Source organism: Gorilla gorilla, chromosome 17 (assembly GCF_029281585.2).
Source record: "Gorilla gorilla gorilla isolate KB3781 chromosome 17, NHGRI_mGorGor1-v2.1_pri, whole genome shotgun sequence".
Taxonomy (NCBI): Eukaryota; Metazoa; Chordata; class Mammalia; order Primates; family Hominidae; genus Gorilla; species Gorilla gorilla.
Genome location: NC_073241.2, coordinates 104,412,799 through 104,429,069, shown reverse-complemented (window position 1 = coordinate 104,429,069; position 16,271 = coordinate 104,412,799). Strand labels below are relative to the sequence as shown.

Sequence of the window (16,271 nt, the reverse complement as noted above, 5' to 3'; positions counted from 1 at the left end):
GTGGACAGAGCTCAGCAGTGAGAAGGGCGCTAGGAAGAGGCCGGTTCCGCTTCTGAACTGGTCAAAGCGTGAGCTGGTCTCCATGCTCTCTCAGGAAGAGATTTTAAACGGCACTTGTATTTAAACAAAGAAGGTACCACTCTCCTTTCCTCTCATGCCTGCTCTTCACGATTTCTAGATGCTATCCATGATAGAATACGTTATTGTCACCAGAATGCATCTGGGCCATTTGCCAGATGCTGAGAAACAGTATCGGGCTGCAGGGGATGTGCAGCAGTGCTCCGCGTCTGGAGGCCACGAAGGAGGGAGAAGCCAGCAGCCACGAGCGCCGGGGTGCCCCCTCGGTTGCCACAGCTGCCCACCACTGGCTGCTGAAAATAACATGCCATCGTGATCTTTTAATGCTATAATTTTATTTCAAAGAAAACAGAAACAGAACAAAAACAACCTTTGCATTTGAGAGAGGAGAATATTTTACAGTTTTGGAAAAGAATAAGAACAATTGTATCAGGAAACAAATGATTATGACAGAAACTCGCATCTGACAGTTGCAGTGAATCCACGAGGACACAGACCATGCTGGTGGCCACGGCAGGGCCACAGGTGAATCCACAAGGAAACACAGACCATGCTGGCAGCCATGGCAGGGCCACAGGGCACGGTCTCCATGTGTTAATGTTTAATGTCAGCATTTTCATATGGACAGAAATCACGAAGAAATCCTGCAAAAATGGCATCAATATGAACAAACCCTTGTTATAAAAAGCAAAATATTGATAGGAACAATATCTTCCAGCGTGTGCGTTTCACATTTAGGCTTTATTGTATGAAACTAAGTCAAAATTAGAAGCACTGGCTATCTCCACCGACATATATTTTAACTGAATATAAACTTCAAGGCTTTTCTTAACCATAGGCTTAAGAGGATTTCTTTTATGCAGAATGTGACCAGAGCAACAAATACACCTACACTGTTTGAAGATGGGAAATTTATACATGAAATGAGCTAGCAGGCTTCCTTTGGTATGGGGACACTGTTATTCTAAAATTAAAAAAAAAATTGAATGGAAGTGGACTGCTTCAAGATGGTAACACTCGTAGCTGCAATTCTTAGCCCAGTAGAGAATGAAATGGAAAGGCAGCTACATGCTGACTGCACAAGCAGGTGCACCCCAAGCCACGAGGGGTATCTTCACCACTTTCCCCACGGCCATGACTTTCTGATAACTGAAATGGGAAAACACTCGGGAGAGAAAACCACCAACAACACTTGGCTTCTCTTCAGCACAGCGGCCAGGACCAAGCGGGAGGCCATCGATCGAAGGGCCCCCAGTGGACGGAGCTCCCTGTGCGGCCTGTGCCCGGCCCTCCCACGCACTTGGCAGCCTGCTCCCCGAGGCCCAGCCCACGCACTTGGCAGCCTGCTCCCCGAGGCCCAGCCCACGGTACCCTCTGTGGGCGCCTGGCTGGTGGCCAGTGTGACTCTCGCTGGGAGGGCATGCTCAGAGCTCACGGGAGCCTTGTCCTCATGGTTTTGAAGGTTTCAGATGAAGCTCAGGGAACACAGTCCCCCACCGAAGCTGGACCTTCCCACACCTGCCCTGTGCTGAGTAAAGGTGCCGTGCGTCTCATGCTTCCTGGAGTTCGCTGCTTTCTCTTTGGCTCTGAATTGCCGCCGCGGCCGGGGAGCCCTCCTGGGTGTAGATGACCACGCTGGCCAGCTGCTCTGCCCTGCTTGGGGCCCCGGCCTCTGTGCCTAGCGTGGCCCCGGCCTGCAGGAGTTCCTGCGAGTCCGCAGTCTCCAGCACGGTGTGGGAGTACAGGCCTGGCTCATCCTGCACCCCCGGGGGCAGCTCTGTCAGGATGTAGTGCGTGGTGCCCTCGGAGAAGCCACCACTGGACTCCTGCACCATGGCCTGGACCAGCTCCTCCGTCACGATGATCTGCGAGATCTCCCCGTCGGACTCCACCAGATCCATGTGCTCGCCCTGCGCCTCCTGCATGATGATCTGGGCACCCTCTCCGGCGACCATGTGGACGGCACCCTCTTCGCTCACCACCACCTGGGTGACACCGTCCTTGACCAACTGGCCGGCCGCGGCCGTGTCACACACAGCAAACTGGAGGACGCCCTGGACCATCTTCTTGAAGGCCACCTGTGCCCGCTCCTGAGAGGCCATGGCTGCTGAGGGATGGACCACCTGGGTGAGCACCTCCACGGCAGCCGGGCTTTCCTGGGCCTGTGGGAACATCTGGATCTCGGGGGCCTCGGGGTCGGCAGCCACATGGGAGACCTCCTGCCCGGGCAGCTGGATCAGCACGTCTTTGGCGCCGGGCCTGCCTTGCTCCTCGAGCCCAGCCCTGCCCTCCACCTCCCCTAATTCAGTGACCGCACAGAGCAATGCATCCAGGGCTGAGGATGCCTCGGGGGGAGCGACTCCAGCCTCCGAGAGGTTTAAAATCTCCTGCTTGGTCACCTGTTGTATCACAGCGCCACCTGGACTGAGGGACTCATCCATGCCGTGGCCTTCCATGGAGCCCCCCACTACGACCACCTGGGTGGCTCCATCAGCCAGCTGCTCGGGGAGGATGGGTCCGGGCACCACGCTGCCTACATGTGCCCCGCTCTGACTCGTTGCGATGACCTGGCCATCCTCCGTGATGTGCACCACCCGGGCCACCTGGCCGGCCATGGCCAGTGTCTGCAGTGTGGCGGCGGCCGTCTCCTCCACCGAGGGGTCCAGGGCAAACTCCCCGTCGTAGCCCTGGAAGATGATGACCTGCTGCACCTGCTCAGGGGGCGGCGCTGGCCTCCTGCTGCTTCTGAGGGGCTTCTCCTTGACGAGGGGCTCTTCTGCCAAGGCCGCCGCGGTGAAGGGGCTGTCCGTCTCCACAAAGGTGGCTCCTTGTCCCTTTAGACGGCACTCGTAGGACTTGGAAACAATGCCTAAGGGAGACAGGGACCAGTTAGAGCCTGGAAAAAGTACTCGTAGGCTTACAAGTAAGACGTCTTCTGCAGAAGCGCTCAGGCCTCAGCAGAGTCACCACGACCCCCTATTCCAAACCCTGAAGAGCTCTCTACAGTGCAAGCTTCAGCAGGGCCAGAGGCCTCTGTGGGCATCTGCAGGCAGGCTCTAGGCTCGAGGGCACACACAGTTAATGCTGGGTGTGCATATCCCCACGGCCCTGTGAGCTGTTCAATACAACTCTTTGCAGGGGTGTGTGCCTCTCCAGTGCCCAGGGAAGGAGGCTGGATACCTCTCCCCCACCACCATCATGTCTTTTGTAACAATGCGTTCCATCACGGGTGCTAAGTAAAGTTCAGCAAACAGCCAGCAGTAGTATCTCCTAACCCAACGGAAAATCTTTTTTTAATGACCAAATATTATATATGGTATATTTGTTTATTCAGCAAAAAGAATGAAAGCCTTGCATATTAAATTTTAAAAAATGTCATCAATAAACACCGCTGTAAAAGTTTAATGCAGGCCGGGCGCGGTGGCTCACGCCTGTAATCCCAGCACTTTGGGAGGCCGAGGCGGGCGGATCACGAGGTCAGGAGATCGAGACCATGCTGGCTAACACGGTGAAACCCCGTCTCTACTAAAAATACAAAAAATTAGCCGGGCGTGGTAGTGGGCGCCTGTAGTCCCAGCTACTCGGGAGGCTGAGGCAGGAGAATGGCGTGAACCCGGGAGGTGGAGCTTGCAGTGAGCCGAGATAGCGCCACTGCACTCCAGCCTGGGCGACAAAGCAAGACTCCGTCTCAAAAAAAAAAAAAAAAAAGTTTAATGCAACAAATATTTATTGAACATCAACGTTTCAGGCGCTGAACCTGGGCAGGCAGCCTGTGCGGCCATGTGAGTCGCCGTGTCCTGGCAGCATGCAGGGCGCTCTGCAGGGTGCTGGGCACATGCAGACACGGGGTCCTGGCCACTCAGGGGCTGAGAGGGGAGTCTATACTGCAGAACTGGGCAGAGGGCTTCGAGGGGACAGACTCAGCCTTCCTCCTCTCTGTCCCATCTTCCGGACAGTGCCTTGGATTGAATAAGTAATCAACAAAGATGTGTTTGCCGAACGTCTTGGATACAACATAAGGTGACAAGACACAGAGACAAAGAAGCCATACATTCAGGAAAGAATATTCAGGGAAAGATGTAAAAACGAAACAACATTGTAGCCCTGTCTTCAGGACAAGATTCAAGCCATCTCTCGTGGACTGGGAGGAGAAGTTCCAGACAGAAGCAGCGAGGGCCCAGGCAGAGGCAGGAAGGCCGTCCCCAAGGTGCTTCAAGGCCTTGGAACGGTGTAAGGCTCGGGCTGTTAGGAGAATAGGTTGCTCATCACAGAGCAGGTTGCCCAAGGCTTCCTCCACCCTGCACTAAAGTACCTGGGCTATGGGCTGCAGAGAGGAGGAGCGTGCTCAATGTTTTCAGCAGGAAAACTACAGGACTGTAACAAAGGGTAAGAAATTTATGATCTGAAGTGCCAGCCCCAAATGCCTTAGTGAAAACAACCTGTGTAGAAGATACCATAAGCCCCGTGGTGCCTGGGCAGAGGCAATAAGGGGAGACCAGGAGAGAAAAGAGGGGGCGAGCAGGACGAGAGTGAGGAGGGGAGAGCCGGAGCTGGGTGCATCCCCTGGTCTGGAGCCATCTTGTGCCCTTCACTGTCTGCCCTTTGTCAATGGGATACCCAGGACAGGCAGGCAGGGCACAGGGCTTGGGTGGGCAGTGGGATTCTGAAAGGCCTGGGCTGCTGCAGGAGCGCTAAGCCCATCGCAGAGCTCTCGGGCCAGGGGCTTCGGCTGTCATCTGTGCTGTACAAAGAAAACTCTGGTGGGGCACAAGTACGGCGGGGATGGGAGGCGCTGCACGAGGGCACACGGCCAGGTGCACATCACACCCTCCTCAATGTCATTGGCGACTCAGGGCAACGCCTGCCACTCCCCGCCTTGCTGGATAAAACAGGGCTGGAAATAATAAACTTTATTTTCATAAAAAAGAAATGGGCTCTTTAAACAGACTTCCTGTTTTCTTCTTTAAATCCCAATTTTCCATCGGTTTTCTAATCGACTCCATCCCTCCTAAATAAGAGAATGATCGATAGGTGACCCACAGCAAACATTTCCATAGTTCAACAGCAACCACATTTTTGAGATATTCTGCTTTAATCTCCTTGAGGGGGTCAGTTTCTTAACAGCGTCTTTTAACCTTAACAAAAGGGAAAAAAGGATCAAGAACTGTTCGAGATTATTTATTGCTAGGATCTCTTAAAAATAGAGTCAACCATTTTGCTTATCATGTTGGTGGTGTTCTGCAAGAAAGCATTTCTTTCAATACCGAGTTAATTCTGAGCACAGACCCCAGACAGGGCCTGTCTTCCAGTGGGTGCATCTCAGGCAGGATCAGCAGAAATTGTTAAATCATGTTTACCAAGGGGACATGCCCTAGCTCTTACTCAGGCTGGAGGAACACGGTCCTGGATTTGAAAGTATTAACTAACTGATAAGTACTAATTAATATATCTTCTTTCTCAGGCAACTCTGTAAAGTGTGAATCTTAGAAAGGGTATGGAATTTTGTCAAGAAAGGAGCTGCGGCCGGGCGCGGTGGCCGACGCCTGCAATCCCAGCACTTTGGGAGGCCGAGGCGGACGGATCACGAGGTCAGGAGATTGAGACCATCCTGGCTAACACGGTGAAGCCCCGTCTCTACTAAAAATACAAAAAATCAGCCGGGCGTGGTGGCGGGTGCCTGTAGTCCCAGCTACTCGGGAGGCTGAGGCAGGAGAATGGCGTGAACCCGGGAGGTGGAGCTTGCAGTGAGCCGAGATCGCGCCACTGCACTCCAGCCTGAGTGACAGAGTGAGACCCCGTCTCAAAAAAAAAAAAAAAAAAAAAAAGAAAAGAGCTGCAGGGCCAGCCAGGACCAGCTCCACTATCAGGAGATACTCCTGTGTACTCGCTCTGCGTCCACGGAACCCTCGCATGAGCAGATGCAGCCGCGCTAGTGAACCGCAGGGGTGAGCCAGGCCTGGCCTGGCCCTCACGCACCAGGCAGAGGAAAGCACTGCGTCTTCAAGGGCAACTCACCCTTCCCGGAAGAGGGACCAAAATGTTCATAAGTCTAGCTGAACAAACTCCCTAATTATAGTGCACCCTGTTTTCTCATGGTTACCCCCGACCAAGGACAGAGAACAACTGGGTAGCATTAAACGGGGCTGCCGGCTGGCCCCAACGTGTGCTTCGGGTAGCAGGCACTTCCGGAACGCGACTTCCTCTTCCTGAGGTTTGGTGGTAGCAGTTACAGGTATTCAAGCTGTGGTACTCATGCCGTGTGAATGCCTGGAGACTTTCCAAAGGTCACGTGCGGTAAGGAGTTTTGAGGGTTGGAAAGGGTCTGCCTGGGCACGTGCCTGGGGACAGAGCTCCTGACTACCTGCCTTTCTCCCTCCTCCCAATTTGCAGAAAGAAACAACCCGCGTCCATCCCCGCCTGGTGCCTTGACCGAGGGAAGATCAGAGTTTAAAAGCTGAGCTGAAATGAGGGTGGGCGTGCAGGTCCCAGGGGCAGGGGCTGAATCGCTGCCTGTCTCATGGTTGTCTTGTAAACTTTGATCCTCCTACATTCTCTCCTCGGAGAGGTCAGAAGCCTCAAGAGGGTGGTGCCCACAGCTCCCGTATTCATGCTTCCTTTCCGCCTGAGCATAAGCCGGGCCCGTGTGGCTGATCCCCGGTCAGTTTGCCATCTGCTAGGACCTCTAAATCTTTGTCTCCTGTATTTGACAAATTCTTTCTCTGGTATGCTTGCAATTTCTCCCCAACCCTACTTTTCTACCCAGCGCCATCTTCACATGTCAACCTTGATTTGTTTGTTTCTGTCCATTCTCTAATTTTAATGTCATTTTTAGTCTAATTCAGAATTTGAAAAAAAGGGAAATAAGGACACAAAAACAAAGAAGGCAGCCTTCTGGTCATTCCCCTCCCCCATTAATTTTAATTACAGAAAAGGACATACTGCCAGTACATTAAGAGAGAGGAGAAACTACTGTAGTTGGGAAGGAAAGAACAAACATCCTCTTCTTCAGTAGTCTCGGGAAGAAATGGTGCATGCTTGAGTCCAAGCAATTCTGTTCTTTACTCTGTAACTGGACAGGAAATCTCTTGGGTACAGAATTATCCTTTGGATCCCTTGCAGCTCTGATAATTATGCTATTCTGAACTACTTACTGAATGTATTTTAATCCAGAGGTGGGTTAAGCCACTTCCAGACCATTAATGTAAACTAAATGGGTAAATACTGCTGTCGGTGTGGGGTGTGACGAAGCCTAGCAACACCAACATCCTCACCTCCGTGCACGCACAGGCCCAGCGAGTCCATCACAGTTCATAAATGCGAGCGCGGGTCCATCTTTTGATTCAGCAGTTTAATAACTTCGAGTGCTGTCAGTACTGCTTTGAAAAATAGCATCTATAAAATGTAACAGCCTCAATCAGATTGAAAAAGATTCACCCACTGAAGATTCTTCCATTTCAACCATAATGAATTAATGTTGAGCTATGTAGAAGTTCAAGTGTCATTTAAACGAATGTGAATCTCTTCTATAACTTTAAACCCTAACTGGGCTATGACCAAGAATTTACTGGGTACATCAACCTCCAGTTTTGAGCTCTTTCTAGTAAATATGAACTGTAAAGCTCACCAAATGCAAATGGCCAAATGGATACAGCGTTCGGGAAACAGGCACGTGGTACAGGTTGCATCCTTCACTGCTTAGTCACTGTTATGTGTCCAAAATCGCACAAAGCCTTAATGGGGCATGGATGCTCAATGTAGTATTTGTATTACGGTACCTTTAAAAAAGACAGTGTCAGATTTCGGTACAGTAACAGTAGTTAACCAAACAGTGTGCCTAAAATCATTCTTTTTTGGGTCTGTTTTCAACAGGGCAATAAGCAGCTTTGTGTAGAAGGCACAGTAACATTAAAATGCAGCCTCGTGCCCATCTACAAAGTCCTCACTTTCTGCCCGTTTGCGTTTGTGAGCACAAAGATATTTTACTCCCTTCTCAGAGCTGAATGCATTGAAAGTTCACAGCTTGGATGGAATAAGAAGGTAGTTACTGGGGTGTCTGAGGATTTGCTTTTGGGGAGAGGATTTTGAGTTTGGCTCGCTGCTCTGGGATGCCATTATGATGCTGCAGCTCCTTCTGCGTGCTTGAAGCCAACATCTCCAGCGTGGAAAAACACAAGCTCCATTATGCGGGGGTGGAGGGGTTAAGCTGCAGAGACTTCGCTCCCCAAAACTGTGCTAGGGGCTCAGTTCTGCTGGCTGGTGTGCTTCTGGGAAGCAGCACAGGGCTGCGTACCTGACTCCTTCCTCTGTGTGTGTGCTGCTCCTTCCTTACTGTCATCATTTTTTCCCACAGAATAAATACCTTACGCTTTTGTTAAGCTTACATTTAATTAAAATGTACAGAATTTGTGCAGTAAACCCGAATGAAAAAAATAAAACAAGGGCCCCCTCTCTTGAAGGCATACGTTGTGAATGAAAAATGTCATTACAGACTAAAAAATTTTGCAGTAAACAGGGCCTACAGAGAGAAGTTTCCCCTGTAATGACATCCATAAAATACACAAATGGCACTTTTAGTACCATCCTGAATATGGCATTTTCTGTGCTCTACACACAATCTAAATGGTTTGATCATAGAGCATAATACTCCATTGGGTTTATAGAACAATCAATGTTCCATAAAATGATGTATTTATCCAATAGTAGGCTCAGCAGTTACTGGTGTATGACATTGTAGGACACAGGCTTGGGCTCCTCGGCCGCACACATGCTGGCTGTAAAACTTATCTAACACCACCTCAACAACTTCATCTCATCTGTGGCAAGTAATTTGTGGAAGCCTCAGCTTGGTTTAAAAAAAAACTTGTAATAAAAATTCATAGAATTTTCAGGAGAATGAAAGCTGATGACAATAGAAAGGTCACATTGTGTCTCCACTAAAGGGGTCAAAGGTTGTTAGCAGTTCTAAAACCGAAAGTAGATTTCATGCATCACGTAGCAGATAAAGATGGCATTAAAAAGACATGTCGTGGGGTGAAATGCCTAATGCCTACAAAAGCCTGTGCTAATATCCTATGTAAACCACTTTGTTGCTGCGAGTTGGCATTTATTTTAAATTTCTAAGCTTCTCCTGAAATGGTACTAAATGTTGATACATTGCTAGGTTACATCTCAGACACTGGATGTACTTTAGATTTTATATTTTCGTGGGCCCAGTAAGCTTGAGAATGCTGGGATGGTTCATTGTCGTAATGAAAGCACCTTGAATACGATGCGATTAAAAAAATTTTCACATAAAAATTTGGGACACACATGACATTGCAATTCTTAAGCCACATATAATTTTTCTTGGCTTCAATTTTAAGATGTAATTTTAACAAGAATGTTAAGAAATCATACTTAATGTCTATTAAAATGAAACAATATTAACAGATTATGCTAATAAATTAGAGCCATATTTTAATGTCACAAAAGCTTATAAGTTTCTCAAGTGAAAGCAGGAAAAATGACAAATTAAAATTCAATGAAATATAACCTTTTAGAAATTTCAAAGCAGGGAATACATTATTCTTACAATAGCAGTCACCGATAGTTTGGCCAGTCAAACTGATCTCAATAATTGCTCCATAATTTATTCATCTTATAGACAATAATAATTCCCTGGCATTATGCAAGATGTCCTGTTACAGAGCTCCCATTGGACTCTGGTTTTGAAGAAGTGATGCTTTCCATGTTAACACTGGTACATATTACGGGGGACTCCCTGCCTTTGAGCTACTTCTTGTACTAAACAATGTGAACTTCCTCAAGTTCCTGAAGGGAAAACTCCAATCAAGTGGTTTAGGGACTTCGCTAGGATCAAAGAAAGAGTATGAATCTGGTATAACATGGGACAGAGTAACCTCTTAGTTTTATATTCCAGTAACCAAATGGCAATTTCTCCTTTTTAAAAAAAGTTTTTAAGAACACAGGTTGGTTGGTCAGCACCTCATGTTTCTCCATTATTTTCAATGGTTAGAAACACATTCTGGTCAGCGTTACTAAAATTCACACACAAAACAGAAACAAAAAGGTTACTTGAAATACAAGATTAAGAATTATTTTTAGCCTTTGACATGCATGTTAAACATGGTAGCTAAACTAGTGAGATTTATCTCAGAGTACAGATCAGTTTGGGTCAGCTGACAGGAACTGGCCTAAGGACAAGTTAGACATATCACAGCGTAATAATTAAAAGGAGTTTTGGTAACTATCTGCTGTATACCACATATAAACATATAAAAATATGTTGAAGGTGGACAGTTTACAAAGTCTTCGCCATGCCCCGCATTTCATGACGGCTGCTGTTTTATAAGAAGAGATGGGGAAACTGCTTTTCTGTAAAAATTGGCTGAGGTTCACACCATTTCCGAAAAATTCTTTCACATAAATTCAAATACACAATTTCTCTGGATATACCATGCAACTTTTAGTGAAGGAACATTTACAATAAACCAGGGCAAAAATTTAGGTACCAAAAGTTTTAGTCCCTTTTTCTTAATTGCCATGGGTGCGACATTTAACAGTGGCAGCAACTGAAGATGATCATATAAAACCCCTGAAAAGAATTCTGGAAATTCACAAAAAATGAAGACTAAATTTTATCTCGAGTCGGAAATACATAATCATGCAGGTTTCTAACTTTACCAAGAATAGTCTCCACGGGCCTAGATATTTCCATGGCCACTGAAGAGTGACAAAGAACAAAAGACAATATTTTACCTTTAAAGTCACAAACCCTAAGAAATGTTGTATTATACCAGACCCTTAGGTCTATATTATCATTTTCATGCATGAAGATCTAACAGTAATAGAAGTGATGCACACAAATCTCACTCAGGAAGATGAGAATGCGTGCTTTAAGGTTATCTTGACGGGCTTTGTGGGGTGCAGAGGAAGGGCAGCGGTTAACTGTTTCTCTGCTGGGCAGACGCCTGTGAGCTACACAGACAGATCGTGGTGCACAACCATGTACCTTTGGAAATCGAACTCAGGTGACAGAAACAGTGTCACTGCATTTCATGGAGGGCGATGAGATGGCACTTTAAAATTAGGCTGGGAAGGGCTCTGATCTAGTCATTTACCCATGAACAGTACTTCTTCAGAACAGCCAGTTGATGTGCCAGCAGAAAGTGCTCAAAAGTCTTCAGTCCTATTTGAAATAAAGCACGGGGAGGAGTGGTGGAGAGGAACCCATGCAGTATCAACATAGGGTGCGTCTCTCACTCTGCACACATTTCCGGGTGTTGAGGTCAGAGCCCTGGCCAATGGGAAGGGGGGTGTCCCTCTTGGAGACACCCTGGCCTCTCCTTACAGTGCAAGCCTTCTGCTCCTGTGTGCCGACACGTGTGTGAGCATTAGTGACAATGGCTGAGAACACGTAACAGTGCCCTTCAGGCTTTGTATGGGGGGAAGCCCAGGCTTGGAAAAGAGCTGTGGAATGTCAGTCCCTCAGGAGTGAGGCTTCCAGAAGACCTTCAAACTCTACCAGACAAATAGCACCCCCCTGCTTACTGTAAGGCTGCCTCTGTTTGACTTAAAGACGTAACAAACTGGAATAGGCATTCTTATGGAATCAGAAAATTAGGAATCCCAACCACCTTTTCCTAAATGTCCTCTGATAGTCTATGAACTCCCAATGCAGATAAACAGTATCAGGAGACAAGGCCTATTTTTCAAAAGTTGTACACATTATACATACCTTAAAAGGTAAAATTACGCAAATAAGCCCAGCCGATCCTCCTGGAGGGCATGCGTCTAACAAGGCTACTTTAAAAGGCTAACAAGGCAGATTAAACTTTTTCCTTTTTTGTTTTTCTGGCAAAACCCTATAAAAAAATCCACATTCACTTTTGTAGTCATGTTTATATTTCCTTTATATTATAGTATCTTCATATCGTTCCCAAGGAAATGAGAGGAAACAGACATTTGTCTTCATTGTAGACACTTTCATGTGAAGGTAGAAAGCAAACCGCTTCTCAGTAACCACACAGAGGCACCATTAAAATCAAATTTACAGTAAACAGAACCTACGGCTGGGGTAAAACACTAACTGTTAGTATTTTAATGATCAGCAAAGCTTTCGGAGGTCTAACATCTGCTCATAGCCAAACGACAGCAGCTGCGTGTGTACACTTGAAACAATGCGGATTTCTTCTCTATGCCTTAAAATGAATCATACGTGCTGGGCACATGGCTGCTCTTTCCAACGGAGTTGGTGTGTGCCAGGAGACCTCCAGCACTCTGTGGACAGCAACTCGGGAAGGCCCGGGCTCTTTGAGGCAGGAGATCCAAACCCGCAGAAATCCCTGAGTCCAGGAAATGAAAGCGGGAGAAAGGGTGCAGGAGGCCACCACTGGCTGGGCAAGGCTGCCAGGTGCGGGGGAAACAAAGCCTCAGGAGCTGTCACCGCGGAGCAAGCCAAGGGGAGGACACAGGGCCATGAAGGTGAGAGGACGATGGCCCTCAGTCCTTCCTTGGATCTACCTGGATGGACTTGGGAGAGCCTCTGTGCCAGACCACACCAGCCTCAGCCTTTTCTACACATGGCAGGGCCGAGCGGGTGGACTGGACGCTGACATTGTCAAGGTAGAAAACGATAATGCATTTTCTTCCTAACCAGTAGAAACTACTATCTTTATTTTCAACATTTTCCTAAATATCTAAGTTAAATTCCTCTTGAAAGTTGCAGAGTACCTGTGGCTTGGGCTCTACAGAATAACATACCCCTGGGATAATAAAGCTTAACAAAAATCAAACAAAAGACAAACTATGAGGCATGAACCCTGACTCTGGAATGAGCAGAATGAATAGAAACTAACTTTCAGATGGAAACCCTGAGTGAAGTGGCAGCTGTTGGAACCCACAGTCAGGCTGCTTGGTGAGGCAGTATCCATGGTTTCCCTCCACACACCTGACCTAGCTTTTGTGAGAAGCAAGGGAAGTTCAGAGGGAGATCCTTTTAGAAAGCACAATCCAAATGGATACTGAGCCCAGACCTGACGGGGTCCTGTCCACCTGGTGCACTGTGCACATCTGAAATGCACAGGACGGGGTGAGGCGGGACTTGGGTGCGGCCGGCACTAAGGCCTCACTGTGTCTAGAGGGAACAGTGCGTCATTTTATCTCAGCAGCTATGCACGGCACATTGAAGTCCTCCAGAAAATTTCCACAGTAGATTTTTAAAATAGGGTAGTAAGTCCAATAAGGTAATCATGTGTCATGGGGCTGGGGCCAATTACAGGACCACACGATTCCACTGTGTCCCAAGAGGGCGTAAACAGGAAAACTATCTTTTAAAAAAATTATTAGTAGTTTATCAGGGAAATTAAAGGCTTTGTTAAACAGGCAACACTATTTCACCTTTTCACTAAAAGCCTGTTTGAAAGGAGCTGGCTGGCAGGCACACATAGCAACAAGCACGCGGTATGGATCCGAACGCTGATCGGCGAGTGACATCCACGCACATGTGTCCTTCCACCCGGGTGCACGTGCAGGAAAGCAGTAGCAAAGCTGTGTACCAGGCGCCGCACAGGCACCCCCAGAAGGCACTTTGTGTGGGAATGGTGACGTGAACAAGTGGAAAACTGAATTCATTATGTGTAATCCAAACTCAGGTACCTAAGAAACGAGCTCTATCAGGCAGCTGACGCCCGAGTCCACTTGGCACACAACCAGTTGCCCACTTAACATAATCTTCAACAGGGGTTAGAAAGGCAGGACTTGGAATGCTTTCGGGTGGAATGTCTAAGGGCCACTTCTTCTGCCGGAACTTCCCAGTCCCAAATATAAAGCTACAGGCCTGACACTGGTGGAGGATCTTCAAGGGACATGGGAGGACCGGAAGACGGGCTCCCTGAGCTCCTTCATGGAGGGAGAGCAGTGGCATTCTGTCCCATTCTTTGTTGTTGTTTTTTTTGCTGTGGATCAACAAATGGCTCATCGTAATATTCTGAAGGGGCAAAGCCAATCTAGCATAAGCGCACGACTCCTGTGGCAGATAACAGCGAGGTAACGTAATTATACAATGGGGCATAATAGGCTAATTATTAATACCATTTTCTAAAATTTAAACACTTTATATGCTTTATATAACACTTTATATAAACTGTTATATATATATATATATATATAAAGTGTGTATATAACACTTTATATACACAGCCAGCTGCCCATTTGACATAGTCCTGAACATAGTTTAGAAAGGCCTGCCTACTTACCTCATGTCTATCCTCCACCCAGAATGCCATAGATTCGCACTCAGGAGAGGCTCTGGGGAAGACCTTTGGATAAGGAACGTGATGAGGAGAATGGAAATGGAAGGCTACCCTTGTCGATGCTTAATCAAATGTAACATTTCCATGTTTTCTTGAAATATATACATACACATGCATACATAAAATTAAGCACACCCAAGCACACGCCTTCGTGGACATGCACACGTATGCAAGCACCGCTAGCGGTGTTCGACAAGGGTAGCCTTCCATTTCCATTCTCCTCATCACGTTCCTTATCCAAAGGTCTTCCCCAGAGCCTCTCCTGAGTGCGAATCTATGGCATTCTGGGTGGAGGATAGACATGAGGTAAGTAGGCAGGCCTTTCTAAACTATGTTCAGGACTATGTCAAATGGGCAGCTGGCTGTGTGTCAAATGAACCTGGCCTTCACTTATGAGAGTGCCTGAGTTCTGATGACATGTGGTGGTCTCTGCTTTTTAGGGAGATCCCTGGAGAAAAGCCCCTCAGACATGTCTCACATAACTCCTTACCTGATGACCGACCCCCAGACTAGCAGCAGCATGGCTGGAATAAGTCCCGACACACAATGTTTGAGCAACACTTGTTAATTCTTTAAGAGCTGTTAAACTTTTTAAAGGGTAGGATATCTAAGAACTGGAACAGTTTTAAAACCTCCAAGGTTCAGAGATTCCATTCCATATCAATTCTCTCTTCTCTAGAACCCTGAATATGTTTCTTTCACTACTCATGTGGTTCTGTTGCTATCACTCTGCTTCATGAAGAGTGATTGTGATGGGAAATGAAATCACACTGCTGACAGTCCTGAGCTCTTAGAGACAGTCAGGGAATGGGAGAGAAAGGCAATGATCTATTTCACTTAGTACTATAATTAGAAGAATAAATACCCACTGTGATAATCAGTTGCATGACTACTAGTAGAATTTTTAGGTTCCGTAAGTGAGCACAGGAAGAATGCACTCAGGTGCTTTTGTAGTTTGTCACATTTACCATCTATTAAAGAGTTTCTGGGTAAACCTAACAGAAAAACCTAGGTCCTAAGTGACAGCATTAACATGGGTCCATAAGCAACTGGATAATTACATATGTCTTAATTGTACATTTATTTAATTTGAAAGTTACTTTGGGTTTTAGAGACATTAGGTAGACACCCACACAGCCTGTCGTACATACTTCCAGCCTATCACAGTGAATCTTAATCATCCATACGTGCGCTCATCTTTCCTACTACACCAAGAGCTCCTTGAGTGCAGGGCTCTATTATTTGCACGGCATCTTCAGTGCTTGGCATATAATAGGCCGTAATAAGTATTGCTTTAAAAAGAAGACAAATCTAAAAAGGAAGGATTGACTACTCTTTAAAACATCTTCCAGGTAAGAGAAAGAGCATGAGCTCTGGTGTCAGCATGCTTGGGTTTGATTCCTCAGGACACCTGGAAGTTACTATAGAAAGAGAAATCTCCATAGATCTCTGTGTTTTGGTGCTTTTTGTGAGGTGAGGCACTGACTACCTTTACTGTAGATTATCTTTTCGTGGATGTTTCTAGAGAAATCAGCCTTGGAAGAGAAAGAGGGTGTCTTCTTCCAGAGCAAAGGGCAAACTGATCTGTTGTTCACTATAATAAAAATAAGTACTCCTCTGGGACAGAGAACAGGCAAGCTTACTGCTTGTAATAAAAGATTTGGGCTCCCTGAATTCTGCGTTCATTGCCTATACTACAACCCACTGTGTGTACAGATGTCACTGGCCTCTTCATGTCAGCCTGTGGGAGTTTGGACTCAGGAAACTGGGTCAGATGCTGACCCTTTGGCTACAGCTGTTGCTGTGATTAATAAAGTCCTTTATCTCTGACCCAGGAATCTCATGTCTTCTGCCAGTATCCATAAACTGTGGCAGAATATT

General features: G+C 47.0%; 1 protein-coding gene across 2 annotated transcripts in view; it reads right to left on the bottom strand.

Annotated features, from left to right (window-relative positions):
* Positions 1-393: 393 nt before the first annotated feature.
* The window catches only part of ZNF407 (zinc finger protein 407), a 480,437-nt gene continuing 464,559 nt past the window's right edge, over positions 394-16,271 (bottom strand). For both annotated transcript variants that reach the window (XM_004059553.5, XM_055368592.2), the window contains exon 9: positions 394-2,947. In XM_004059553.5, the coding sequence (XP_004059601.3) occupies positions 1,629-2,947 (1,319 nt within the window). In that variant the 3' untranslated portion in view covers positions 394-1,628. The remainder of the gene's footprint in view (positions 2,948-16,271) is intronic.